The 23,406-nt window shown below is 43.9% G+C and overlaps 1 protein-coding gene across 1 annotated transcript in view; it reads right to left on the bottom strand.

The window, feature by feature from the left end:
* The window catches only part of LOC106611538 (BTB/POZ domain-containing protein KCTD8), a 72,121-nt gene extending 50,155 nt beyond the window's left edge, over positions 1 to 21,966 (bottom strand). Inside the window, exon 1 of the mRNA XM_014211830.3 lies at positions 20,818 to 21,966. Within this exon, the coding sequence (XP_014067305.1) occupies positions 20,818 to 21,640 (823 nt within the window). The 5' untranslated portion in view covers positions 21,641 to 21,966. The remainder of the gene's footprint in view (positions 1 to 20,817) is intronic.
* Between the last annotated feature and the right edge of the window lie 1,440 nt (positions 21,967 to 23,406).

Genomic DNA, 23,406 nt, shown 5'->3' on the forward strand with positions numbered 1-23,406 from the left:
CTGGAAGGAAAGGCGGCCAAAGCAGATGTTGGCTTTGGGGATGACCAGTGAGATATACCTGCTAGAACGCGTGCTACGGGTGGGTGTTGTTATCGTGACCAGTGAGCTGAGAAGTTTATGAGAAGTTCAAGTTTATTTGCAGTTTATGTCTTAGACATGATAGTCTCTCTTGTTTTTTTGAATATTCATAATGCGCAAACAATGTGCCTGCACTGTAAAACATGTGTTATATTTTAATATACTGTAATATACCATTATGTTACCTATGGGCCTGTGACATTTCCTTGTAATAGCATATGAAAAGTGTATCAAATCATATTTTGAACAACTGCATGCAGTTACAACACATGTTCAGGAGTCAGCCTATCTTTGAGCATAATAGCAGCTCTATGCTTATACTGTATTCAACAGGGGACAAATCTGCTTTGTTATCGCAGTGATGCTCTATCATTGCTCAGGAATGAAGGCTTGATTCCTTCATAAATGTCAATACAATGCCCTGTTGCAGAGTGGTCAATGAATTATGCAAGACCCCAGTAGGATGACACAGGCGGATCAGTTTCAGTTTCAGAGAAGAAGTGTGTACAGCAATGCCAACTTTTCCACCGACAGGAAGAAAAGATGAAAATATGAAAAGATGAAAATAAGATGAAAATAAACCTCAACCTCTTAACCAGTCAAGCATTTGTCAGCAGCAGCCGTAGCCTCAAACTCCTCAGATGTCACGCAACACTTTTGCTTCGTCACCCAATCCATTACCCCCCTGCATATTTATGCCCTCTAGCACAATTCACTTTCAAAAGTGTTATACTATCATGGTGCATTGAATGGGGGGGGGGGCGTAAGATACAGTATATAGATGTCAGATATGATGACCCCCCCCACTCTTCACCGGTAGGCTGTCATTGTAAATAATAATTTGTTCCTAACTGACTTGCCTGGTAAAATAATAATTAAAAAAACACCCCTACCCTCTGTATTATTGTCCAATGTGCAATCATTGGAAAACAAACTCTACGATTAAGACTATCCTACCAACAGGACATTAAAAACGGTAATATCTTATATTTCCCCGAGACGTGACGGATAATATAGAGAAGGCTGGTTTCTCTGTAAATCGGCAGGACAGAGCAGCTTTGTCTGGTAAGACGACGGGCGGGGGTGTGTGTCTATTTGTCAATAACTGCTGGTGCGCAATGTATAATATTAGAGGTTTCGAGGTATTGCTCGCCTGAGGTAGAATAACTCATGATAAGCTGTAGACCACACTATCTTGAGTTTTCGTCTATATTATTCGTAGCCATCTATTTACCACCACAAACCGATACTGGCACTAAGACCATACTCAACGAGCTGTATAAAGCCATAAGCAAACAAGAAAATGCTCATCCAGAAGAGGCGCCCCCTAGTGGCCGGGGACTTTAATGCAGGACAACTTAAATCAGTTTTACCTCATTTCTACCAGCATGTCATATGTGCAACCAGAGGAAAAAAACCTATAGACCACCTTTACTCCACACACACTGACACATACAATGCTCTCCCTCGTCCTCTATTTGGCAAATCTGACCATAATTCTATCCTCCTGATTCCTGCTTACAAGCAAAAACTAAAGCAGGAAGTACCAGTGACTCGCTCAATACGGAAGTGGTCAGATGATGCGGATGCTACGCTACAGGACTGTTTTGCTAGCACAGGCTGGAATATGTTCCGGGATTCATCCAGTTGCCTTGAGGAGTATACCTCCTCAGTCACCGGCTTCATCAATAAGTGCATCGACAACGTCGTCCCCATAGTGACCATACGTACATTTCCCAACCAGATGCCATGGATTACAGGCAACATCCGCAATGAGCTAAAGACTGAGAGCTGGCACTTTAAAGGAGAGGCTCACTAATCTGGACCCTTAAAAGAAATCCTGCTATGCCCTCAGACAAACCATCAAACAGGCAAAGCATCAATACAGGACTAAGATTGAATCCTACTACACCGGCTCTAACGCTCATTGGATGTGGCAAGGTTTGAAAACTATTACGGACTACAAAGGGAAACCAAGCCACGAGCTGCCCAATGACACAAGCCTACCAGATGAGCTAAATGCCTTTTATGCTCGCTTCCAAGCAGGCAACAATGAAGCATGCATGAGAGCTTCAGCTGTTCAGGATGACTGTGTGATCATGCTCTCCGTGATCACACAATGTGAGCAAGACCTTCACAAAGCCACGGGGCCAGACGGATTACCAAGACGTCTACACAAAGCATGCGTGGACCAACTGGCATGTGTCTTCACTGAAATGTTCAACCTCTCCCTGACCAAGTCTGTAATACATACAGTTGAAGTCGGAAGGTTACATACACCTTAGCCAAATACATTTCAACTCAGTTTTTCACAATTCCTAACATTTAATCCTAGTAAAAATTCCCTGTCTTAGGTCAGTTAGGATGACCACTTTATTTTAAGAATGTGAAATGTCAGAATAATAGCAGAGAGAATTATTTATTTCAGCTTTTATTTCTTTCATCACATTCCCAATGGGTCAGAAGTTTACATACACTCAATTAGTATTTGGTAGCGTTGCCTTTAAATTGTTTAACTTGGGTCAAACGTTTCGGGTAGCCTTCCACAAGCTTCCCACAATAAGTTGGGTGAATTTTGGCCCATTCTTCCTGACAGAGCTGGTGAACGGAGTCAGGCTTTGTAGGCCTCCTTGCTCGCAAACTTTTTCAGTTCTGCCCACAGATTTTCTATAGGTTTGAGGTCAGGGCTTTGTGATGGCCACTCCAATACATTGACTTTGTCGGGTTAGGGTTAGGGTCATTGTCCATTTGGAAGACCCATTTGCGACCCAGCTTTAACTTCCTGACTGATGTCTTGAGACGTTGCTTCAATATATCCACATAATTTCCCTTCCTCCTGATGCCATCTATTTTGTGAAGTGCACCAGTCCCTCCTGCAGCAAAGCACCCCCACAACATGATGCTGCCACCTCCGTGCTTCACGGTTGGGATGGTGTTCTTCGACTTGGAAGCCTCCCCCTTTTTCCTCCAAACATAACGATGGTCATTATGGCAAAACAGTTCCATTATTGTTTCCACATTTCTCCAAAAAGTACAATCTTTGTCCCCATGTGCAGTTGCAAACCGTAGTCTGGCTTTTTTACTGCGGTTTTGGAGCAGTGGATTCTTACTTGCTGAGCGACCTTTCAGGTTATGTCGATATAGGACTCATTTTACTGTGGTATAGATACTTTTGTACCTGTTTCCTCCAGCATCTTCACAAGGTTGTTCTGGGATTGATTTGCACTTTTCGCACCAAAGTAAGTTCATCTCTAAGAGATAGAACACGTCTCCTTCCTGAGCGGTATGACGGCTGCGTGGTCCTATGGTGTTTATACTTGCATACTATTGTTTGTACAGATGAACGTGGTACATTCAGGCATTTGGAAATTGCTCCCAAGGATGAACCAGACTTGTGGAGGTCTACAATTTGTGGAGGTCTTGTGGAGGTCTTGGCTGATTTATTTTTATTATCCCATTTTCCCAGAGTTTGAAGGTACATCCACAGATACACCTCCAATTGACTCAAATGATATCAATTAGCCTATCAGAAGCTTCTAAAGCCATGACATAATTTTCTGGAATTTTCCAAGCTGTTTAAAGGCACAGTCAAGTTATTGTATGTAAACTTCTGACCCACTGGAATTGTGATACAGTGAATTATAAGTGAAATAATCTGTCTGTAAACAATTGTTGGAAACATTACTTGTGTCCTGCACAAAGTAGATGTTCTAAATGAATTGCCAAAAGTATAGTTTTGTTAATACGAAATTTGTAGAGTGGATGAAAAACGAGTTTTAATGACTCCAACCTAAGTGTATGTAAACTTCCGACTTCAACTGTACATGTTTCAAACAGACCACCATAGTCCCTGTAACAAAGAAAGCAGAGGTAACCTGCCTAAATTATTACCGCCCCGTAGCACTCATGTCGGTAGCAATGAAGTGCTTTGAAAGGTTGGTCATGGCTCACATAAACACAATCATCCCGGAAACCCTAGACCCACTCCAATTAGGGTACCGCCCCAACAGATCCACAGATGACGCAATCTCAATTGCACTCCACACTTTCCCACCTGGACAAAAGGAACACCTTTGTGAGAATGCTGTTCATTGACTACAACTCATCGTTCAACACCATAGTGCCCACATAGCTCATCACTAAGTGATGGACCCTAGGCCTAAACACCTCCCTCTGCAACAGGATCCTGGACTCCCTGACGGGCAGCCCCAGGTCGTAAGGGTAGGCAACAACACATCTACCACGCTGATCCTCAACACTGGGGCCGCTTAGGGGTGCGTGCTTAGTCCCCTCCTGTATTACCTGTTCACCCATGACTGCATGGCCAAGCACGACTCCAACACCATCATTAAGTTTGCTGGCGACAGGCCAGATCACCGACAACGATTAGACAGCCTATAGGGAGGAGGTCAGAAATCTGGCAGTGGTGCCAGGACAACAACCTCTCCCTTAATGTGATCAAGACAAAGGAGCTGATCATGGACTATAAGAAAAGGAGAGCCGAACGGGCCCCCATTAACATCGACGGGGCTGAAGTGGAGCAGTCGAGAGTTTAAAGTTCCTTGGTGTCCACATCACCAACGAACTATCATGGTCCAAACACACCAAGACAGTCGTGAAGAGGACAAGACAACACCAATTCCCCCTCAGGAGACTGAAAAGATTTGGCATGGATCCCCAGATCCTCAAAATATTATACGCTTCACCATCAAGAGCATCCTGACCAGTTGCATCACTACCTGGTATGGCAACTGCTTGGCATCCGGTCGTAAGGCGCTACAGATGGTATTGCCTATGGCCCAGTATATCACTTGGGCCAAGCTTCCTGACATCAAGGACCTATATACTAGGCGGTGTAAGAGGAACGCCACAAAAATTGTCAAAGACTCTAGTCACTCAAGTCATAGAGTGTACACTCAGCTACCTCACGGCAAGCGATACCCGAGCACCAAATCTAGGACCAAAAGGCTCCTTAACAGCTTCTACCCCCAAGCTATAAGACTGCTATACAATTAATCAAATGGCCACCCGGACTATTTACATTGACCAATCTATGCATAGTTACTTTACAAATTACCTCGACTAACCTGTACCCCTGCACATTGACTCAGTACCGGTACCCCCTCTATATATCCTTGTTATTGTTATGTAATTTTCTTGCTGTTACTTTTTTATTTGATTGCATTTTTTTACTTTAGTTTATTTTGTAAATATTTTCTTGAACTGCATTGTTGGTTAAGGGCTTGAAAGTAAGCATTTCACGGTATTCGGAGCATTGTATTCGGAAGATGTGACAAATAAAATGTGATTTGATGTCCTAAAAAGACTTTAGGGGAAAGGGGGGAACCTAGTCAGTTGTCCAATTGAATGTATTCAACTGAAATGTGTCTTCCGCATTCAACCCAACCCATCTGAATAAGAGAGGTGCAGGGGGCTGCCTTAATCGACATCTACGGTGCCCGGGGAACAGTGGGTTAACTGCCTTGCTCAGGGGCAGAACGACATATTTTTACCTTGTCAGCTCAGGGATTCAATCCAGCAACCTTCCGGTTACGGCCCAACGCTCTAACCACTGGGCTACCTGCTGCCCCCTTTCAGTCCCCTGGCATCGCACATAGGCCTAATGAGTCCAAAGTTTTCACAGAAGCTTCATGGACAATAATAATGTCCAATGTAAAGAATGTCTGTTGACTGTTTTGCTGCTTCTGATGTTTTAATAAAACATTGTTTATAGGCTACTGATTAGGCTACTGTGTGTCTCCGCTGGCAAAATCGATGCCATAACTAATTACTTCTAAGACCAACTTTTGGTGAGTCGTAAACATCATTCTTGAAATTGGCAAATTGGTATTTTTAAGGACACACCTCAAATATTTCCACCCCTCCCACCTTAGTTCAAGCGAGCTGATATCCAACACAAATAGCAAAGAGCTGGCTTTGCCAAAGAGCGAGCGTTTGACATTAGTGCCGCCTTAACAGCAGCCGAAAATAGAGCCCCTAGTTTCATTGGAAGCGGAATGATTGAAGGATCGAAAACTGCCTGAGGGCAGATAGATGGGGTTTTGGTGGGGTGTATCTAGGGGTGAGGTGTGTCTCGGGAATAGGGAATGATTTGTGGAGGGGGGGGGGACTGCTCCAATCTAAACAGATTGGAACATTCTAATCAATACAAATAAATACTGAGAAAGAGGGGAGTGTGTGTGCATGTTTGTACGTACATAGTGTGCCTGTGTGGATGTAGGCTATGTGTGCTTGTGTATTATTGTGTATGTGTGTCTGAATGTGCATTTGTATGCCTGCAAAGACTTCAGGGAAACTGAAAGGTGTTCATGAAGATAAAATTCCCAGTCTATATTATGACTGTCTACAGTTCCAGACATTTTGCTCCCTGACTTGTTGCCAGACCCCTGTCTCACCTCCCCCAGTCATGTTTCCCTGCTGCTAATGAAGAACTCTTGGCTTGGTCCCATTGGATGTGAAGGCTTTGACGGAATGGGGAGGCTTGACGGGGGGAGAGCAGGCACACAGGGGCAGGGGGCAGCGGGTTCGACAGGGCCTGTCGGCCGGCTTTAGTGTGATGTGTTGCTGCCCCGTGGGAGCTGGCTGCCTAGTTATCTCTTGTCAGGTTGAAGAACACATCCAAGGGGCCTGGGAAGGAGGAAGATTATATATGTTTGCTTGTCAGTGGCAACTCCATTGAAGAAAAGTTTTTTTTTTTTGTGAGGTGTGATTATCAGCCATTGATTTTTGAAAAAAAAGTATATATTTTTTTTAAATCATCAAACATAAGACTACCGACATTGAAAAAGCATGCTTTGCTACTTCAAGGACATTGAACGTTGTCCATTGTCCTAGAATGTGAGCACTAATAAATGTGATGTGGCCTACAATAAGCATTCAGACGTCGGCGCCGTTCATTGTTGGGAATGTCACAGGAAGGCCAAAAAGATCATCAAGGACAACAATCACCGAGCCACTGCCTGCTCACCACGCTATCATCCAGAACGCGAGGTCAGTACAGGTGCATCAAAGCTAGGACAGAGAGACTGAAATACAGCTTCTATCTCAAGGCCATCAGTCTGTTAAATAGCTATAACTAGCACATTAGAGGCTGCTTTCTATATACGTTGTCTTGAAATCACTACCCACTTTAATAAATGGAACGCTAGTCAATTTAGTAATGTTTACATATCTTGCATTACTCATCTCATATGTTTATACTGTATTCTATACTAATCTATTGTAGTCTATGCTGCTCTGACATTGCTCGTCCATATATTTATATATTGTTAATTCCTTTACTTACATTTGTGTGTATTAGGTATATGTTATGCAATTGTTAGAAATTACTTGTTAGATCTTACAACTGTCGGAGCTAGAAACACAAGCATTTCGCTACACCCGCGATAACATCTGCTAAACACGTGTATGTGACAAATAACATTTGAAATTATTTGAACTGGGGATTTGATTAGGGGTATGATGTTGGGATCCATAACATTAAGAAAAATCCCTACCCGAAAACTGTTTTCTTTATTTATCCCCCACAAAATTCAAATCAAAGTGCAGTTATCACAAAACATTAGTTTCCGTGTAAGGCCTATAGCCTAACTAGATATGTGGGGAATGTTGTAAAATGCATTTGCCAGGCATGCAAGTCAAGAAATTACGAGGTACAGATAACCAAGAAATGTTTTCTGCCTGCCTGCCTGCCCCCTCCTCTCTCTCTCTCTCGATCTGGCTCGCCTCCGCTTTGCTAATGATGCTAGTGTGTGTTCAGTCTTTGGTCTGTTGCATGCAGAATATCCTAGCCTATTCCTTGATGATAGGCCCTGCTTCACTGAATTTGCGAGACATTGCAAGCCAAGAAATTGCAAGACACAACATTCCATTGCGAGTTACAGCTTTTGATAGGCCTACAGTGGTTCTTCCTTTAAAAGTTTTGAGTTTATGACGTGACCGTTTGTGGTAGATGGTGTCAGATTGTGGTAAATTGCGTCATTCTGGCAACAATAGCTAACACTTAAATAACGTGCCATAGAATTCTGCAGCACCCCGAAAGCTGCGCTGCAGTGCGCCACAACTTTTAAAGGAAGAACCACTGTAGTGCACTGTTCTGACTGTCTGCCTGAGGCCGACCTGCCTATACTGTGCCCCTCCACTCTCTCTCCATCCCTTGCTCGCGTTGAAGGATGCAAGTGGTTTTGTTCTCAGAAGTACGGCAACTAATCGTCTCCATTAAAAAAAATACTACATCTTCTAAGTCGATTCCAAGAGAAATCAAATGTTGACACTCAGAAATGGGAGTCGACACCTGGAGTAACTATGGCTTATTTATTGCCTTACCTCCCTGATCTTACTACATTTGCACACACTGTACATACATTTTTCTATTGTGTTGTTGACTGTACGTTTGTTTATCCCATGTGTAACTCTGTGTTGTTGTTTTTGTCGCACTGCTTTGCTTTATCTTGGCCAGGTCGCAGTTGTAAATGAGAACTTGTTCTCAACTGGCCTACCTGGTTAAATAAAGGTTAAATCTTTTTTTTATTATTAAAATAAAATGTAAGTCTACTCTCCACCACTACATCTTCCTTAACTTTGGAAAACCCTTTAGTTTATTGTAATGTAAAAATATATGATTACTGAAGGCAAATACTGATGTTCATTTCCATTTATTCTTTTATTTTTTTACATGTTAGCTAGCTAGCATGCCCAGTGCAGTGTGGAACTTCCATTTGTTGGCTCACTCAAGATAACATTCTACGGATCAATTAAATCAGGCTGGTTAACACACAAAATGAGTAGTTAGCTAGCTAGTAACGCAGTACTATAAAACTGTAATTTACAATCAACGATGTAGTTATGAACACAAGTAGTCCAAAAAGTAATGGAGCAAACGTTTTGTCCATTCACAACGAGGTTCACATTTTATTGCCTATGTAATTTGCGTGCTTTGATGGTGGTTAATAATTATTTTGCCAAAGTGTTTATATTAACACTATTTCAGAAATTTCAGCAGTTCAGATTTTTTTTATTTTTGGTTACAAGCAATCGATATCCTATGGTAAACTTGTTGAAAGCGAGTGGTAGTTTAGGTAATTTTTTGTCCTTTTTGAGCCCCATCCCATTTCTTGTTACGCCCTGCATCCATAGCCTTCACTCCCCTCAAAGATGTAAAAGCATTGTATAGGTGTAGATTAAATGTCTACCAATACAGTTACACCAATCCACTGCTTGTAAATCTTTGAGGGTTGTGTGAACGAGTGCACAGGCAAGAAGGGGTGTGAATGTAGCCTGAGGACTCAAACTAAATTCTTCCGTTACTCTGTAATTCGCTGCATACTTTAGTCTGAGACTGCCAGCATTGAAGTTGTTTGTGGTGAGGAGAGGCACGAGGGGCATGGTATAAAACAAAGTTTTGGATTGTCTCCAACCAATCAGAGTATCAAAGCCAATGACACATTTTCAAACTGCCACTTTACCTGCATGTGTTCTAGCTCAACCCATTGGTTTTTGGACCAATCAGACGCCACAAATTTGTTTGCATTCGGTGAAGGGTCAGGAGGTACTCAGATCCAGACTCAATGATTATGGTTACATGTACACAATTATGTGATTAGAGAGACGCAGACTGAGAGACGCAGACTCAGTCTCAACCTTTAAGTCTTTACTGAAGACTTATCTCTTCGATAGGTCCTATGATTAAGTATAGTCTGGCCCAGGAGTGTGAAGGTGAACGGAAAGGCTGGAGCAACGAACCGCCCTTGCTGTCTCTGCCTTGCCGGTTCCCCTCTTTCCACTGGGATTCTCTGCCTCTAACCCTTTTACAGGGGCTGAGTCACTGGCTTACTGGTGTTCTTCCATGCCGTCCATGGGAGGGGTGCGTCACTTGAGTGGGTTGAGTCACTGACGTGGTCTTCCTGTCTGGGTTGGCGCACCCCCCTTGGGTTGTGCCATGGCGGAGATCGTTGTGGGCTATACTCGGCCTTGTCTTAGGACGGTAAGTTGGTGGTTGGAGACATCCCTCTAGTGGTGTGGGGGCTGTGCTTTGGCAAAGTGGGTGGGGTTATATCCTGCCTGTTTGGCCCTGTCCGGGGGTATCATCGGATGGGGCCACAGTGTCCTCTGATCCCTCCTGTCTCAGCCTCCAGTATTTATGCTGCAGTAGTTTATGTGTCGGGGGGCTAGGGTCAGTCTGTTACATCTGGAGTATTTCTCTTGTCTTATCCGGTGTCCTGTGTGAATTTAAATATGCTCTCTCTAATTCTCTCTTTCTCTCTTTCTGTCTTTCTCTCGGAGGACCTGAGCCCTAGGACCATGCCTCAGGACTACCTGGTATGATGACTCCTTGCTGTCCCCAGTCCACCTGGTCGTGCTGCTGCTCCAGTTTCAGCTGTTCTGCCTGCGGCTATGGAACCCTGACCTGTTCACCGGACGTGCTTGTTGCACCCTCGACAACTACTATGATTATTATTATTTGACCATGCTGGTCATTTATGAAAATTTTAACATCTTGACCATGTTCTGTTATAATATCCACCCTGCACAGCCAGAAGAGGACTGGCCACCCCTCATAGCCTGGTTCCTCTCTAGGTTTCTTCCTAGGTTTTTGGCCTTTCTAGGGAGTTTTTCCTAGGGAGTTTTTCCTAGCCACCGTGCTTTTTTCACATGCATTGCTTGCTGTTTGGGGTTTTAGGCTGGGTTTCTGTACAGCACTTTGCGATATCAGCTGATGTACGAAGGGCTATATAAATACATTTGATTTGATTTGATTATTGTGGATAGCCAGATTAATATAATAGTTGAATTAAAATGTTTACATGCAAGAAGAAAGATTTCCCTAACAATCCTGTTTACATGGACACATCTGAAATCAGGCTACCTGATGGCACTCTGATAAATGCAGAAAATCGGCAATCAAATAAACGTTCTACCACAGCGACCATGTTATTTTTGGGAAGCATATTTGATTCTGAAAGTTTGTATGTGAAAACTACTTCTAAAAGGGATACATTCAGTTGTTCCGAACTCACTTCACTTGCACTAAAGAGGGAGGCACGCTCAGCTGGTGCTAGCACATGTGTAGATCAACTACACAGCTGGAAGATTGCTCAGAAAACAGGTGTTTTAATCGGCGTATGCTTACTTCGATTGACCTTACATCGATTAATATTAAGGGGTTTAAATTAGTACGTTTACATGCACAGTAATAATTTGATATTTAACTGATTATGGTCATGTAAACACCTTACTTTGTGTCACGTCCTGACCATTGAAAGAAGTCATTTTTCTATAGTAGATTGGTCAGGGCGTAGCAGGGGGTGTTTGGTTGGTTGTCTGGGTTGCTATTTCTATGTTTTGGGTTCTAGAGTTTCTATTTCTATGTCGGGTTTTGTTTGGGGTTGATCTCCAATTGGAGGCAGCTGCTTCTTGTTGCCTCTGATTGGAGATCATATTTATGTAGGGGGTTTTCCATTTGTATGCGGTGGGTTGTATATTTTGAGTAGTGTTTGTTTCTCTCTGCATCACGGTTTGTTGTTTTGTAAATTCAGTTATTTATGTGTTGCAAAGTTTCACGGATTTAATAAAATGTGGAACTACAACCACGCTGCACTTTGGTCCAATCCTTCTGAAAGCCCTGACAGAACAACCCACCGTAAAAGGACCAAGCGGCGTGAGAAAAAGTACTTGGAGTCGTGGACTTGGGAGGAAATATTAGATGGAAAAGGACCCTGGAGCCAGGCTGGGGAGTATCGTCGCCCGAAGGAGGAATTAGAGGAAGCCAAGAGGGAGCGACGATACTACGAAGCGCTATATCCATCAATAATCAAGGTGGAGAGGCAGCCCCATAAACATTTTTTTGGGAGGGAACATAAGGGGAGTTTGTCGACATCAGGGGGGAGCCCTGATCTAACTTCTCGTGCCTATCGAAGACAGCCGTGGAGCAGACAGAAGCCAGTCAAGGAGTCAAGCGCGAGAATCCAAAGAGAAGTACTGGCAGAAAGAGCACGGCGGAGTGGGCGTGCTGAGGAGCGAGCAATGAGTTACAGCGTGGTGCGCACTATATCGCCCATACGCACTCACAGCCCAATGCGGTCGGTGCAAGCTCCTTGCCGGTGTAGGGCGAAGATGGTCATTGAACCCGGAAGGAGTAGGCCTGCTCAGCATGCGAGGTCTCCAGTTCGCCTACATAGGCCGGTACGTCCTGTTCCTGCACTCGTCTTGAGGTGCGTGTTGCCAGTCTGGCGCCACCTAAGCCAGTTCCACGCATCAGACCTCCAGTGCGCATACCCAGTCCGGAGTGTCCTGTTCCTGCTCCCTGCACAAGTCCTGAGGTGCGTGTTACCAGTCTGGCGCCACCTAAGCCAGTACCACGCATCAAGTCTCCAGTACGTATCCATAACCCAGTACTGCCAGTGCCTGCTTTGATCACTCGGTCCCCAGTGAGTCTCCCCAGTCCGGTGAGACCGGTTCCTGCTCCACGTTCAGTACGTATCCATAACCCAGTACGGCCGGTGCCTGCTTTGAGCACTCGGTCCCCAGTGAGTCTCCCCAGTCCGGTGAGACTGGTTCCTGCTCCACGTTCAGTACGCATCCATAACCCAGTACGGCCGGTGCCTGCTGTGAGCACTCGGCCCTTAGTGCATCTCCCCAGCCCGGGGCCTCCAGCAACGCTCCTCAGCCCGGAGCCTCCAGCGACACTCCTCAGCCCGGAGCCTCCAGCGACACTCCTCAGCCCGGAGCCTCCAGCGACGCTCCTCAGCCAGGAGCCGTCAGCGGAGGTCTACGGCCCAGAGCCTTCAGCGGAGGTCTCCGGCCCAGAGCCTTCAGCGGAGGTCTGCAGCGGTGGCCTGCAACAGAGATCCTCCAGCGGCGGCTTGGAGGTCGGAACCTCCAGCAGTGGTCTACAGCACAGTGATTCCGGTAAGGATCTACAGTCCGATTCCTCCAATAATGATCCACAGGCCTATGTTACAGAAGCGGAGAGATCTGCGGGCGGAATGGAGGTTACGCCCTGAGCCAGAGCCACCTCCGTTGCTGGAGGGTTCTGGGTGGAGCACATGAGCCGCCATAGACTTTTGTCGCCCTCCCTACCCTCCCCTTGTGTTTTTGTGGTTGTTGTGTTGTTGTTGTTTTTTTCTTGTGTGCAGTCGGGGTCTGCACCTTTGGGGGGAGGGGTGGTACTGTCAAGTCCTGACCATTGTAAGAAGTAATTTCTCTATAGTAGATGGGTCAGGGCGTGGCAGGGGGTGTTTGGTTGGTTGTCTGGGTTGCTATTTCTATGTTTTGGGTTCTAGGGTTTCTATTTCTATGTCAGGTTTTGTTTGCGGTTGATCTCCAATTGGAGGCAGTTGCTTCTTGTTGCCTCTGATTGGAGATCATATTTATGTAGGGGGTTTTCCATTTGTATGCAGTGGGTTGTATATTTTGAGTTGTGTTTGTTTCTCTCTGCGTCACGGTTTGTTGTTTTGTAAATTCAGTTATTTATGTGTTGCAAAGTTTCACGGATTTAATAAAATGTGGAACTACAACCACGTTGCATTTTGGTCCGATCCTTTCGACAGCCGTGACACTTTGCTTATCTTAAATCTGCATGAGGTCATAATCGAAGTAAGCATATGCCGATTAAAACACCTGGTTTTCTTGCAAAGCATGTAAATGTTTTCAAATAACTATTATATTAACCTGACTATCCACAATAATCGCATTATTGTGTGCATGTAACCGTGCTCAATGACTATTGCATTATCTGCCTACTGACATAATCAGTTTAATATTGAATTATTACTGTGCATTTAAACATACTTAAATGAGGGAGTTATTTTATGCTGGCCTGGGTTGAACCTGGCAAAGGCCCGTCATTTCATCGCCGAAAGTGGAGAGGGAGGAACGCCCTTCTCAAATAGAATAGTAATCTACGCCCGCTTGGTCATTTTGGCAACAAGGCAGCATAGTGCATCCTCCAGAAACATGCATGTCTTTTCCATAAAATAAATATTAGCATTTTCTAACTATTTCGTTTTCATTATATAATATATTATCAACGGTAGGCTTAGGCTATACCTTGGTTTTTGAGAACGTGCCTCACACATACCATTTACAGGAGCCTAGTATTATTTGTTTGAGAAGTGTGATGTGTAAAGGCCTACACTCATAGAAGCCAATTACAACAATGTTGAAAGTCAACACTCCAAACATATTGAGCATACACTGGATGTGTCACGACTTCTGCCGAAGTCGATGCCCCTCCTTGTTCGGGTGGTGCTCAGTGGTCGACGTCACCGGTCTTCTAGCCATCATTGATCCATTTTTCATTTTCCATTGGTTTTGTCTTGTCTTCCTATACACCTGGTTCCAATCCCATTCATTACATGTTGTGTATTTAACCCTCTGTTTCCCCTCATGTCCTTGTCAGAGATTGTTTGTGTTATGGGCTCGTGTTTTGTATTGGTGCGTGACGGGTTATTTTACCCATGTTTATTTATTTATGTACGTTGTTTTTATGGAGTTTGTTTTATATTTATTAAACTACTCCATTTACCCCAAGTTGGTTTCTCCTGCGCCTGACTTCCCTGCCACCTACACACACAAATATGACAGGATGGTTTTTTATGTTTACAAATACAAGGTTTACAGGCACAAAAATAGCACTTTTCTTGTGCATTTGAGCAACGTGTGTCACAGCAGGATAGGCTGCGCTTTCATTGTCAAAATCCATCCCATAACCAACCACATTACAGCTAAGACCAGCTTTCGGTTGGTCTAAGTATCCCCACCATCTCATATTGAAATTGACACATTGGTGCATGGTTTTAAGGACACACCTCAGATATTGCCACCGCTCCCATCTCAGTGCAAGCGAGCTCATATAAGACAGGTAAATTACCAATCCTGGTGCTAGGGTTTCAAAATAGAAGAAGAGCACCGGCTTTAACAGTTCAAAATTGCAAATGAGCGTGCGTTTTACAATTGAGTTGGCGTAACGCCAGCCAGAACTAGAGCCCTAGTACTGTATGTTGTGTGTCTTGTATTGTTTTTACTATGCCTCTATGACAGACAAATTTCATCTCATCTCTCAGCAGCTAACAATGTTCCAACTGGCCATGGAGATGTCGGTAACTCATTCCATTACCTGTTCCTGAAGCTGAATTTCAATTATTATCATTATTTTGGGCCTCATTTGTCAAATCGACACACATATTTTATTTGTCACATGCACCGAATACAACAGGTGTAGACCTTACCACGAAATGCTTACTTACAAGCCCTTAATTAACCAACAACGCAGTTCAAGAAATAGAGTTTAGAAAATGATGCCGAGCAGTTGCCATACCAAGTGGTGAAGCAACCGGTCAGGATGCTCTCCATGGTGCAGCTGTAAACTTTTTGAGGATCTGGGGACCCATGCCAAATCTTTTCAGTCTCCTGAGGGGGGAAATGTGTTGTCGTGCCCTCTTCACAACGGTCTTGGTGTGTTTGGACCATGATAGTTTGTTGGTGATGTGGACACCAAGGATCTTGAAACTCTCGACCGCTCCACTTCAGCCCTGTTGATGTTAATGGAGGCCTGTTGGGCCCTCCTTTTCCTATAGTCCCCAATCAGCTCCGTTGTCTTGCTCACAATGAGGGAGAGGTTGTTGTCCTGGCACCACACTGCCAGGTCTCTGACCTCCTCCCTATAGGCTGTTTCATCATTGTCATTGTCACTGTTGTGTCGTCAGCAAACTTAATGATGGTGTTGGAGTCGTGCTTGGCCACGCAGTCATGGGTGTACAGGAGGGGACTAAGCACGCACCCCTGAGGGGCCCCAGTGTTGAGGCAGATGTGCTGTTGCTTACCCATACCACTTGGGGCGGCCTGTCAGGAAGTCCAGGATCCAGTTGCAGAGAGCGGTTTAGTACCAGTGTCCTTAGCTTAGTGATGAGCTTTGTGGGCACTATGGTGTTGGATGCTGAGCTGTAGTCAATAAACAGCATTCTCACATAGGTGTTCCTTTTTGTCCAGGTGGGAAAGGGCAGTGTGGAGTGCGATTGAGATTGCGTCATCTGTGGATCTGTTGGGGCGGTACGCATATTGGAGTGGGTCTAGGGTTTCCGGAATGATAGTGTTGTGAGCCATGACCATCCTTTCAATGCACTTCATGGCTACCGACGTGAGTGCTACAGGGCAGTAATCATTTAGGCAGGTTACCTTCGCTTTCTTGGCACAGGGATTATGGTGGTCTGTTTGAAACATGTAGAGTAGGTATTACAGACTCGGTCAGGGAGAGGTTGAACATGTCAGTGTACAGTAAACAAGCTTTGCATACACATCCTGGTAATCTGTCTGGCCCTGCAGCTTTGCGCATGTTGACCTGTTTAAAGGTCTTGCTCACATCGGCCATGGAGAGCGTAATCACACAGTCGTCTGGAACAGCTGGTGCTCTTATGCATGCTTCAGTGTTGCTTGCCTCAAAGCGAGCATAAAAGGCATTTAGCTAGTCTAGTAGGTTCGCGTTACTGGGCAGCTCGCGGCTGGGTTTCCCTTTGTAGTCTGTAATAGTTTTCAAGCCCTGCCACATCCGACGAGCGTCAGAGCAGAGGATTCAATCTTAGTCCTGTATTGATGCTTTGCCTGTTTGATGGTTCGTCTGAGGGCATAGCGGAATTTCTTATGAGTGTATGGGTTTAAGTCCCGCTCCTTGAAAGTGGCAGTTCTACCCTTTAGCTCAGTGTGGATGTTGCCTGTACTACATGGCTTCTGGTTGGGGTATGTACAGTACGTACGGTCACTGTGGGAATGACGTCATCGATGCACTTATTGAAGCCAGTTTTCTCATGGATTTCTTATAAGCGTCCGGATTAGTGTCCCGCTCCTTGAAATCGGCAGCTCTAGCCTTTAGCTCAATGCTGACGTTGCCTGTAATCCATGGCTTCTCATTAGGAAATGTACGTAAGGTCACTGTGGGGACGACGTCGTCCATGAAGCCGGTGACTGAGGTGGTATACTCCTCAATGCCATTGGATGAATCCCAGAACATATTCCAGTCTATTCTAGCAAAACAGTCCTGTTGCGTAGCATCCGCATCATCTGACCACTTCCGTATTGAGCAAGTCACTGGTACTCCCTGCTTTAGTTTTTGCTTGTAAGCAGGAATCAGGAGCATAGAATTATGGTCAGATTTGCCAAATGGAGGTTGAGGGGGAGTGTTGTGTGCATCCATGTGTGTGGAGTAAAGGTGGTCTAGAGTTTTTTTCCTCTGGTTGCACATGTGACATGCTGGTAGAAATTAGGTATATTGGATTTAGTTTGCCTGCATTAAAGTCGCCGGCCCCTAGGAGCGCCTCATCTGGATGAGCATTTTCTTGTTTGCTTATGGCCTTATACAGCTCGTTGAGTGCAGTGTTAGTGCCAGCATCGGTTTGTGGTGGTAAATAGACGGCTACGAATAATATAAATGAGAACTCGCTTGATAGATAGTGTGGTCTACAGCTTATTATGATGTATTCTCAGGCGAGCAATACCTCAAGACTTCTTTAATATTAGATATCGCGCGCCAGCAGTTATTGACAAATAGACACACACACCCGTCCCTTGTCTTATCATGCACGATGCACGAAGAAGCCAGCCAGCTCTATATTATCCGTGTCGTCGTTCAGCCACGTCTTGGTGAAACATAAGATATTACAGTCTTTAATGCCCTGTTGGTAGGATAGTCTTAATCATCCAGTTTGTTTTCCAATAATTGCACGTTGGCCAATAATACGGAGGGTAGTGGTGGTTTTCTTACAAGGCACTCCTCCCCCTTTTCTCTGTCTTTTCTTCACGCTGATGACAGGGATTTGGGCCTTGTCTTGACAAAGCAGTATATCCTTTGCACCAAACTCATTAAAGAAACAATCTTTGTCCAGTTCGAGGTGAGTAATCGCTGTTCTGATGTCCAGAAGCTCTTTTTGGTCATAAGAGACAGTAGCAGCAACATTATGTACAACATGAGTTACAAACAATGTGAAAAAACAAACAAAATAGCACAGTTGGTTAGGAGCCCGTAAAACGGTGTCATCAAGTTATTACAATAGACTTCTTATTGCTTTTCCTTTTTCATTTGGTAAAAACAATTGCATCTTCCACTAGCCTATTAGACCTGCCAAATAATGGGATGCCAGGCTAATGGTAGGCTAATCTTATTATAACATTTGGGCAATGTCCAATTGTCCATGGCTTGAACATGCAGTACACTTTCGAAATACGAATACAACGTGTGTAGACTAATATTTCCATGTTGAAGCCAATACAAAAAACTAGATAGGCTACAAGTTTGTTATAACTAGGCCTATTCTATGGTTACTGTATACTATTTAATATACTTTGATCGTCAATGTATAGGACAAACATTCATGCCTCCTGCCAATGAGCCCTTAGGCCTACGTGTGCATACATTGCCTTATGCTCATGGAACGAGAGATGTGATTTATGATATCATGCTTCTGACCTGATCCTGTTTAAAAATATAGTTGTTGTTTTAAAAAACTGATTGATTGTTTTTTGTTTAATTTGACTTAAAACTTATTAGAAAGATTCACTGTCAGTGGGTTTATGTTGAGAACATACATGGCTTGAATGCAATGCAATTTCATCTGCTATTTCTGGAGAAGTGCAAATATGACCTATAGGATGGTTCCATGATGTTAATAAAACATTACATTTATGAGCAGTATAACAGTGAGTGGACACTCCCCCTTTGTCTTTATATTGCATCTTTGTCCAGCTCCTGTGAAATGTTTGGATGTGCGTAAAACCCTCCGTAGTCTATTTTGCATTGTCTGTATTATGTGCGGGGGAGGACGGGGAGCAATTAGGATATCTGTAACAGTATTCAAACAACCTATTTAAAACAAGTTGTTTAATTTTTTTCTGAATTTGATTATAATCATACACTGTCTTTTTTGGCCTTATTGATATTTAAAATCAAATCAAATTTTATTTGTCACATACACATGTTTAGCAGATGTTATTGCGGGTGTAGCGAAATGCATGTGTTTCTAGCTCCAACAGTGCAGTAATATCTAACAAGTAATACCTAACAATACACACAATCTAAAGTAAAGGAATGGAATTAAGAATATATCTTTTTTTGGATGAGCAATGTCAGTGGCATAGACTAAGATACAGTAGGATAGAATACAGTATATACATATGAGAAGAGTAATGCAAAATATGTAAACATTATTAAAGTAACTAGTGTTCCATTATTAAAGTGGCCAGTGATTTCAAGTGTATGTATATAGGCAGCAGCCTCTAATGTGCTAGTGATTGCTGTTTTTCAGTCTCTCTTTCCCAGCTTTGATGCACCTGTACTGACCTCGCCTTCAGGATGATAGCGGGGTGAACAGGCAGTGGCTAAGGTGGTTGTTGTCCTTGATGATCTTTGAGGGTTTTAGGTGCCAAACCAAATTTCTTTAGCCTCCTGAGTTTGAAGAGGCACTGTTGCGCCTTCACCACACTGTCTGTGTGGGTGGACCATTTCAGTTTGTCAGTGATGTGTAAGCCAAGGAACTTGAAGCTTTCCACCTTCTCCACTGCTGTACCGTTGATGTGGATAGGGGGTGCTCCCTCCGCTGTTTCCTTAAGTCCACGATCAGCTCCTTAGTTTTGTTGACGTTGGGTGAGAGGTTATTTTCCTGGCACCACACTCCCAGGGCCACTCCTCTCACCTCCTCCCTAGTGAATTTAATATTGCTTATTGACTATGTTTGGCATGTCCAAAATTGCAATTTACAGTGGGCCTAGCCCAGATGAGGCTGGTGGAAGGAGCTATAGGGGGACAGGCTCATTGTAATGGCTGGAATGGAATTAATGTTTAATCTAAATGTGGCTTACCTATGTTTGATTTGTTTCATACCGTTTCATTTATTCTATTCCAGCCTTTACAATTAGCCTGTCCTCCTATAGCTCCTCCCACCAGCCTCCTCTGGCATAGCCTCTATACCAGTGTGAATACTATAGCCTATGTTTATTAATGTATTTCCATATTGCGCAATGCAATTACAATAATGTGTCTGCAAATATATTCAACATATTTAGCAAATATGGGGCAGGAAATTCAACGAACTAGTCTTTAACAGACTAATATTCGTATTGGAGTTGATGACAATGCAATACATAAAAGACCGTAAATACACGACTTGAAGAAACCACATTTTTAGCCATGGTGCATGTTCTGATTGGCCAGTGAGGTGTCAAGCCTTGAAACACCAACAACTTGTTTATTAATCAAAACCCAGGCCTTTCACGCCACCGTCAGCTATTGCACCCATAATTCTGGTTGTGAAAATAGCAAAAATATTTCTGACACTCGCCCAAATGTATAGCCTACGGCCAGTGCTAAGACTTTGTTAAAATAGAGCCCTATATGTTACTGTCATACACACCTTTCTCTCTAATCTATTCTCACTTTTACCCATCTATTGTGATTTGGAAAACATGTAAAAAAAAACTGGTTAGAGGAACAGGGAGGATGTTCTAAAGGAAAGTGAAGAAGCTGGTAATGATTACTTTGAACCACGTAGAGGAAAATGTTTTCTTTACCTTTAAAAGCCTGTACAATCCAAGTCAAAATTGGTAGGCAAATAATCCATTCAATCATTTCACTTGTGAAGCGAAATTTGACACATTACTAAAACCTGACAAAACATGTTGGACCCACTTTTCCAAAATGTATGCTAGTGAATGCGTGAGAAGTCATATTGCACTTACTGAAGAAGATGTACTCCGTATAGCTGCTCCAGATTTTGTCGTCCCTGTACTGGTTGACAAAAGCGGCTGTTCCCGTGGAATTACAAGCCACCATTGTAAAGCCAGCCTCAGAAAGCCGGTCAAATGCCTGCTCCAAGTAGGTGAACTTGAGGTAAAACCTTGACGTGTACTTCTCCGGTGGCCGGTCTGGGTCCCTGCTCTCGTTCAGTGTTTCCCCAAACACCTCTTTGGCCAGGGCGATGCGTCCGCACACCATGATCCTGGCCACGCGTCGGAACTTGGCATCGGCTTGGTTGTCCCGCACCGTGGTGTAGGATCCCCTGTAGCCAATGGTGATGAACCCTGACCTCTTGTCCGAGGAAGTCAAGGTACGACATGTGGGGTACTCACTGCTTTGTGAGCTCTCCTCAATATCACTGTGGCAGCCTTCATCATTCATGGAGCCCTGCTTGGAACCCACCCGGGGCCCCAGGAGGCGCAGCAGTTCGCCCAGCTGGAAGTGCTCGGCTTCCCTCTGCAGGCGCTCACGTTCAGGGAAGTGGTCGGGCAGCACCAGCTGCCGGTCTCGCAGGAAGTCCAGCACGTAGCGGAACAGGAAGCCATCGCGGTCGATAAAGAAGCGCCCGCGGCTGTCCCTTGGTAGCTCCCGTGGCGGGCACCGGGTGAACATGGCGTGCAGGGTGGTGTCGGGCACACTGACCAGGGTGGAGCGCTTCGTGACGTACACCTGGCCGCCCACGTTGAGCTCCACTACCTCCGGGTAGGGCAACGGGGCCGGGCCAGACACCTCGCTGATGGGCAGAATGGTCTCCTTCATGGCCATGGTCCTGTACCAGGGTACAGAGAGAAATCAAACACCTTCCAAACCCAATAAGGTCCACTTAGATCCTCTCAAACAAGTGGAGCAAAATATCTCAGTAAGGAGCGAGAGACAAAAAAGGTCTCAATAGAATCAATAGAGGTCACCAAGGAGTTCTCAGCATAGCAGGTGCTGAAGTTTGAAAGAGGCAGAGGACTACATCCCTGCTGTTAGAGGAAGCGGAGGAGGAAGAGAGAGAGGGAGAGTGAGAAAGAGAGAAAATATGGAGAGACAGAGAAGTATCCCGTCACCTCACTAATGGAGAGCGCAAATGCGAAGAGAGAGCGATAGAGCAGGAGAAAAAAAAACACTCTGAGCGACTCCCGGATGACATCATCCTCTGAATAAAAGGGGAGGTGCTGCAGTTACAGTCTTTTAAAGAGGAAGTAGTGCTACAATATTACCCAACTTCATCTCCTTTTAAAGTCTGAAGATGTCCTGGTAATAAAAATGATATAAACAACATTATAAACAGATTCATATTTTCAGACGTTAACAAATCCCAGCATTTTTGAATGTTGCTTCCGGAATATTGACAATAAAAATGTGACATATGTCACAATCTGTTTATATATTTCACATGTCTTTTTAACAAATGCTATAATATATTACACAGCCATATTTCCTACGCAATATGTATTTTTGGTTGATTGGAAATGCAACAATACTGTAGCAGTGGCAAATATCCAACACATTTCTATATTTCAACATTTGGGTTCAAATAAGAAGCCCACAGTGCCATCTGTTGGAATGCTGCAAAACATTTAAAAGATGCCCATGATCTTAACATGTTCTATATCCAATTCACTCAAACATGGTTGAGGTCTTGTTTTTGCCTAACAAATAACATGTTGAAATGTTTAGCAAAATGGGTAAATTATAATTGATATTGTTGAGGAGACGATCTCAATATGAACTATTAGACAACAGCGACACCCAAAATAAATGATGCGATGTAGGCCTGTGTAAAACACCTAAATCACTAGGAAATGTACCTCTCTGTAAAGATATTCTATAGTTATGTACATGTCTGTTCAACGATGATCCAATTATTCCCCAAGCATATACTCATCCAACTCATTAGCTCAACCGAAAATACTCCAATACCTTTTCTATATGATTATATCTGACACCAATGTAACAAAACGATACCACAGTTCAGCACAGAGGCTCACAGGTCATTGAACACAATGAAACGTTACAAGGCCATTAATCAAAGTCAGACTTTCCCCAATCTAATTGAACAGAGAGCATCATCGAATATGCTTACTGCTTCAAAATGTCTTAATTAATCTCCTCTTATGACCCACGATGCTTTGCACCCACAGCTCTGGGTCACAGCCAACATGCTGCCTCAGCAGAAACTATGGTTGCTTTCCAATGCTCAGACGTTGCATGCATCAACCAATGATTGCGTGCCACGTCATGGACTGTGTCATCGACTGATCGATTGCAATAGCATATGATGTGGTTAGCTGATACTTATCCAGGCGTTGAAAGATCTGGCATGAGTAAGCAACGCCTGGGCAGAGGAACGTTCCCTATGACAAGTTCTGTGAACTTTAACCTCTCACTACTAACCATTTGTTTTTATAAGAAACTCTACATACATTTCAAATATGTTGACAAAAATCATATTTTAGTGTTTCTCTAAACCATACACAAAGGCAAGAATATCAGAGGGCTGATATTATATAAGAGAAACATAGCTGGCCTCATGAGATCTCAAT

The sequence above is a fragment of the Salmo salar genome, chromosome 09 (assembly GCF_965601325.2).
Source record: "Salmo salar chromosome 09, fSalSal1, whole genome shotgun sequence".
NCBI lineage: Eukaryota > Metazoa > Chordata > Actinopteri > Salmoniformes > Salmonidae > Salmo > Salmo salar.